Source organism: Gavialis gangeticus, unplaced genomic scaffold (assembly GCF_001723915.1).
Source record: "Gavialis gangeticus isolate Ggan-Ray unplaced genomic scaffold, GavGan_comp1, whole genome shotgun sequence".
Classification (NCBI taxonomy): Eukaryota; Metazoa; Chordata; order Crocodylia; family Gavialidae; genus Gavialis; species Gavialis gangeticus.
The window spans coordinates 17,957,075-17,963,211 of NW_017729034.1; the positions used below are offsets into that span (position 1 = coordinate 17,957,075).

The 6,137-nt window shown below is 52.4% G+C and overlaps 1 protein-coding gene across 1 annotated transcript in view; it reads left to right on the plus strand.

The window, feature by feature from the left end:
* Positions 1 to 653, plus strand: part of NOP2 (NOP2 nucleolar protein) — a 13,350-nt gene extending 12,697 nt beyond the window's left edge. Inside the window, exon 17 of the mRNA XM_019527206.1 lies at positions 133 to 653. Coding sequence (XP_019382751.1) covers positions 133 to 383 — 251 coding nt within the window. The 3' untranslated portion in view covers positions 384 to 653. The remainder of the gene's footprint in view (positions 1 to 132) is intronic.
* The last annotated feature ends 5,484 nt before the right edge of the window (positions 654 to 6,137 follow it).

The following is a 6,137-nucleotide window of genomic DNA, read 5'->3' on the forward strand; positions in this document are numbered from 1 at the left end:
CCCCCCCCCCCCCCCCCCCAGTTATCTATGAATTTACATGCACAACAGCCAGTAGTTCTGCAGTTACCTCAGCCAGTTGCTTGAGTACTCCTGGATAAGTCTCATGAAGTGTTTTGACTCTTCTGCTTGTAGATGAGGAACCTGCCATAGAACCTGCGAGCCAGGAGCGTGCTCCTGAGCCAACTTCAGAGCCACAGTCTAAACGGAGAAAGCTTGAGGGATCAAAAGTTGCTAAGGGAAAGAAGATGCAACGGCCTGCCTCAAAGGGAAGCTCCTTACAGAAGTTGGGCAGAGCCTCAAAGTCTGTCCGGCCCTCCCCCCGGACACTGGGGACTCGGCCAAATTCTAGGAAGAAGCACAAAATGCATCAGAGTGGACAGTGATAAAGGTGCCTTACTGGACATCAGTACTGGGTTTGTTTAGACTAGGAGGTGGAATGCTCACCTTGGAGGGGAAAGGTCAGGGGCTGCCCTGGTTCTACCCACGTTGGGTGCTTTTCCCATGTGCGGGTCTGGAATAATTGTTGTCACTGTTTAAGGAGCTGAGGCAATCTCCTGTCTCTGGTGTTGTGATCTGCTCTTCAGCCTACACTTCTCTGGGCATCTGGAATGGTCATTCCTGCCTCATTAAAGATTTTATACCTTGTGGAAGTATACAGTAGCAAAGTATGTGCACTTTCATATGCAAAGAGAAACCATTTTCACTTTGAATCAGAGACGTGGAGTGAGCAGGTGACCCTCTGCTTAGTGGTTAAAAGCTCTTTCTGGAGGGAAAGGAGAGGGCTAGGGCAGCAGGAGTCCTAGGTCCAGGCCCTGCTCCAGTGGCTGCTCAGAAGCATTACAGAAGGTAGATGTTAGAGCAGGGTCTGGGATCTGAGTTTCCTCTTTGGGATGGCCTGGGCCCTGAGGCTGAAGTAATTCATTTCTGAACTAATGGATCCAATATAAACAGAAATGACCAAGAACACCACCCCTTGTAATCAGGAGGTGAGGACAGTGCTGAGAGATGTGTACTCTAGTTTTCTGGCAGAGGAAGTATTTAAATCCAGGTCTCGTACATGGTTGTGGGGGTACTCCTAGCAAATGGGCTGTTGATTGGTGACATGTTGCGGCTGTCTGCGGGAGCTCCCCACTTGCTGCCACCACGCTCCCACTGCCAACAGTGCTGCTGCTGCTGCCTGCAGGAGCTTGCCATGCCACACCAGCCTCTGGGGGCACATGGCATTCATGTGCTGGGGGAAAGCACCTTATTCCTGGAGAGGTTTCAGGGTCACATAAGAGTCTTCTCTCTGCATCTGAAACTTGGGCACTGCTTCTTGATGCAGCTGGTGAATGCTGCTGTGAGGAAGGCTGACCAGAACCATTAACAAATGAGAGAATGGAAATATACACCCTAATTTCAATATACAGTTGTGCAAAATCTTTCCTCTGGGATTGATAAGTGGCCACTTTGGCCAAGGCTTGAAGGAGTTTAGCAAGGGAAGCCTGAGACATTAGGGCCATGAAGATGGATGGGGAGAGCATAAATAAAGTTGCAAGGAGAAGTGCAGTTGGAATCTTCACTAAAAGGTCGGGGGTTATGGAAAAGGGGTAGCAACCTGGCATGCTGGGAATCTTTTAGTGTTGGGGTTTTCCTCTTGCTCTAAAGGGAAAAATGCAGAGGGGTTCTAGAAAGTATGTTACAACAACAGTTGGCAAGATTTTGCAGCAGTTGCCTTGATCAGCCTGGACTGGGTGTGAGGTGGGCCAGTGCTTCTGATTCAGCTGCCACCACTTCTCCCTACCATCCACCTAAGGTACAAGTGATGTCTTCCTGCTGTGTGGGCTGGATGCAAGGTCTTAGGCCGTATGTTCCTGATCTCTGATATAAAGCAAATGTCTGTCCCCAGAGCTGTGACAAAGGTATTGTCACCTGATGTGCCTAATGGTTTGTGCAATTAAAGTACAATAATGGGCAGCCCACTGAGGCTGGGAAAAGTCCCACCACCTAGTATCAGGGTTGGACAGGATGGCGGGGTGTGCGTGCGTGTGTGCGTGTGTGCGTGCGTGCGTGCGTGTGTGCGTGCGTGTGTGCGTGTGTGCGTGTGTGCGTGCGTGCGTGTGTGTGTACAACTGTACACATGGAGCTTGGAGGAACTTAACTCCTGCTTTGCAGGGCTTGGGGTGTGGATGGGGAGGACCCTTCTGCAGCTCCTGCTTGAGATAAATGAGGCGGAGGACAGGACTACTCTTACCTCCTAGGGACACGCTGAGCAAGCATTGTAGAGTACACAGTCATGCTGACTAGTCCATAGTATCTCTGAGTAGTACCAACTGCCCAGTGGCTCAGTAGCACCACTTAGGACCAACTGCCAATACAAGGCAGCCTCCACCACCTATGTGATAAGACACGGGTGATGCACCAACAGGCCAGTGAGGACTAAGCTGTGGATACCAGCTTCCAGGTTCTCAGGAGACCCTTGGTAAGAGCAGAATCTGAGGCAGTGCTTTGGTGTGTATCTTAGATGGTGGCAAAAGAGCTGCTGCTCATGTTGAGGGTCATATTCCCTAGGAGGTGCTGCACTAACCTGCTGAGGAACCCTGGCAGAGTCTGACAGCAGAACATCTGGACCAAGGCAGGACATGTGCACCACGTCTGCCCTGTCCCACAAGAAGGCCGGGGGTTGCTATCCAGATATAAACTTCAGCACTTTCCTTCCTCTTACCCTATTCTTTTGGTATTTGCTGGCTGCAGGAGTGATATATGTGAGACCTTGGAGTGAATTGGGAGTATCTCATGAGCACTCTTTAAGTGCTCAACTTTCATCTCCATTGGGCAGAGTTTCTCCAAGCATTGTGTGCCTTCAATGCAGCTAGGTTCTGACTGAATCCGTCCCCTTCATTCAAAGGTTAACAGAGCTACTGCCTATCCAGCGAATTACTTAACCTCTCAGCAGGACTGGGCCACACTACTGTGGACTTGAGTCAAGTCACAGCAGTGTTTGGTGTTAGTTCCTCTGGGTTGTGGCTTCTTCACAAGTAAAATGCCCTGTACCAAAGCGACTGCCTTGAAAGGCTGATGGCTCAGCTCCTTGGCACCAGCTGTTTTCCCTAATAGGCTCAGCAACCTATAACTCATTGCCATTTGCAGCTGGAAGGGACAGAGGCATCCCAGAGGCTGAAATCGCATCATGAGTGATGAGCTGGGGAGGGGAAGGTGGGGAAACAGGAATGGGCAGCACAGTAGATTCAGCACCTAGGCTGAGGCATAGTGGGGAGTGTTGTCTTCTCCTTCAGATGCCGTGTTCCTCTCAGAGATGGCTATGGGGCTTTCTTGTCAGCAACCCAGATAGGTTCCTCCTAGGAGCTGTCTGGGGGAAGAAGAAAAGTTGGGAGAGTGTGGGCATGGTGAGTCTTCTCCCAGCTTCCCCCCCATAAAGGACCTCTGGGAGAGAGGAAGAACGCATCAGCATCCTCCCCTGCTGGTGTCTCTGGCCAGCTTCACTTTCTGGACTTTCCTGGGTGATGTAAAAGAAGGCCAAGCAGTGACCTTGCATGCTGCTCAAGAGACATTCCTCCAAATCATAGTGAGTACTGGCCTGGGATTAGGATTTGCTGTACTGCCTCTCCCTCATGGCCCAAGACAACTGGCCAATCTCTATCAGAGTGGGGCTGGAGGACTGGCCAGCCAGGGGTACGCTCAAAATGGAGAGGCAGAAGGAGCAAGGGATGGGACACCAGGCAGGGGATGGGCCTTCCCTACGCAGACTAGTGTCACCTCCACCCCCAACCCTGACAGCCTTGCCTAGTGGCTGTAGGCATCAGGATCTGCCCATGTGGCCTAGCATGAAAATGGGAGACACTGCAGCTGGTTGAAGAGGAGAGGAACCAGGTGAGAAGGGTCACCAGTGCTGCTAGGGCCTTCTGTAAACTCAGAGGCACTCTGCACTTCTTCCAAGCCAACACTCCAGGGCCCAGCAGAGAAAGCACCAAGCCTCCCTGGCACACACATTTCTTACAGGGACATCAGGGAGGACTCCTCCAGGTTCACCTCAACATGCACAACTGCCCGAGGCTGGATGGTGACCTGTCATGAGGTGAGCACATGGATGAGGGTGGGAACCTGGCAGGAAAGGGCTGATGGGGCATAGAGGGTGGAGCAAATAAACAAATGGGAGGATGAAGGAATGCATGTGGGAAGATAGCAGACATGGGGGCAGGGCCTACCAGTGCTTGGAGTGAAAAAGTTGCAGGGGCAGGGAGAAAGCAGTTGACTGGTGAAAGGGAGGCCTCTGCCACATCCCCCACTAACAGCCAGGCACCAGAGTGGCTTCTACCTCTGCAGGATAGGGAGGGACAGGCCTCCTCCAAGGAACAGGAGCATCCAGTGAGCACCTCTGGCAGGATGAGCCTAGGCCCAGCCCTCTTGTCCTGAGGAAGAGGGTCCCAGTGCCGAGGCACAACTGATTAGGGGGACAAAAAAAACATGCAGCTGTGGAAGCAACATCAATACAAGTTCAAAGAGAGGGAAGCTGAGGAAAGCATCCCCTCAAAGCATTTGCTATTCCCCACAGAAGCCAATGGGTGCCACCCTGGCCCTCGACACACTATTTTTGTGGTGCTCCAAAAGTAGAAGAATGCTATGAGCGTGCACACAAGCCCCTTGGCATCATGAAGGCACATTCTCCAATAGGGGGCTGCTCCTTAGTTCCCCCTGCCACCAGGGAAGCCTGCCAGTGAGGAGAACAGGCTCAATGACAGGCTTTCTTTCCCTCCCAGTCAGCTGTTGCTGGAGTGGAAACAGGTGATGGGGCTGCCCACAAGCTGCCTGCAAGGCAGGAGCTGATTAGGTAATCTCTGTTACCTGATCAACCCTTGCCAGGACCAGTGGGAATGGATAAAACACCCACACTGTTACAGGCTGAAGTTCCTAGTGCTTTAGTGGGTTGCTGGTGTCAGTCAAGGTTGTAGCAGCAGCAGGGCCTGTCACCATTGCTGCCTGGTAGGGCCAAGGGCAGATCAGGTGGTTGCCTTGAAGGGGGAGAGGAAGCATGGAGGGACACCAGGGGTCAGACTCAGAGAGACTGTCCAGACCTTACATTTGTCATGGGAAAGTTTCTCATGACAAAGAAATTGCTTTCTGAAAGAGCAAAGTTTTTGTTGCTTTACCTGACATTGTGCGACATATTGGCCTTCGTTTTTAGAATGACAAACAGGACAAATGTTATAAACATTTGCTTTTTGTCTCACTAAAAAAGCACTTATAGGGTGACAAATGTAACATGGGGAATGGAAGCAGATCCTGCAGCCACAGGGTGCCCTACTGTCTAGCCCTGTGCCCCTGCACCTTGCTCTTCCCCCTTGGCTCAGAGGCGGGTGGCCTGCCTGGCAATGGATTTGGGTGGTACTCAGGGTGCGCGGGTGCCCCAGGCTCCAGAGAACAGAGTTTGATAATGATGAGCTCTGGTGAGCCAGGGTGGGTGAGGATAAGGAGGCCCTTGCTGCAGGACTGGCCCAAGGCAAGAGGCAGATTGGACCCTCCCCTGCCTCTGCTACAAAGTTCCCATGTGGTGCTTGCCCATCTTACCTCATTGCCTAGATTCCCTTGGCTTTGTTCCTGCCCATTTAACCTTTGTTTATTTGTCTCTCCTGGCACTGCTCCCTTCGCCCTGTGCCCCCATCTCTCTCCCTCCTACACCCCTTGTCTTCTGTAGTCTCATTGGGCAGTGTAAAAGTGATGTTGTGGATGGTCCAGAAATTTTGCCAGAGGCAAGGATTTCTGAGGGTGGTATCTTTTACTGGACCAGTAAAAAAATGTCACCCTAAGACTTCCTTGCCTCTTTAATTCTGATTTGTTTCATGCTCTGCTTTCTGGACCTCCTTTCACAGCATCTGATGAAGTGAGTTGCAACCCCCAAAAGCGTGTGCTTGCTTGCTCCATCCATCCATCATCTCACTGAGTTGGTCTGCAAGGTGCGCATCTACCCAGCCTCCTGCCTGACTCGGGGCGGGGCTTGCGGCGGGGGCAGGGACCCGCGGCTCCACCCTGCTCCGCTGCAGCCCGGCTGGCGCTGCACCGCCCTCTGCAGCGGCGACCTCGCCGGGCACCTGCCGGCCGCCGCAGCCATGAACCCGCTCTTCGGCCCCAACCTCTTCCTG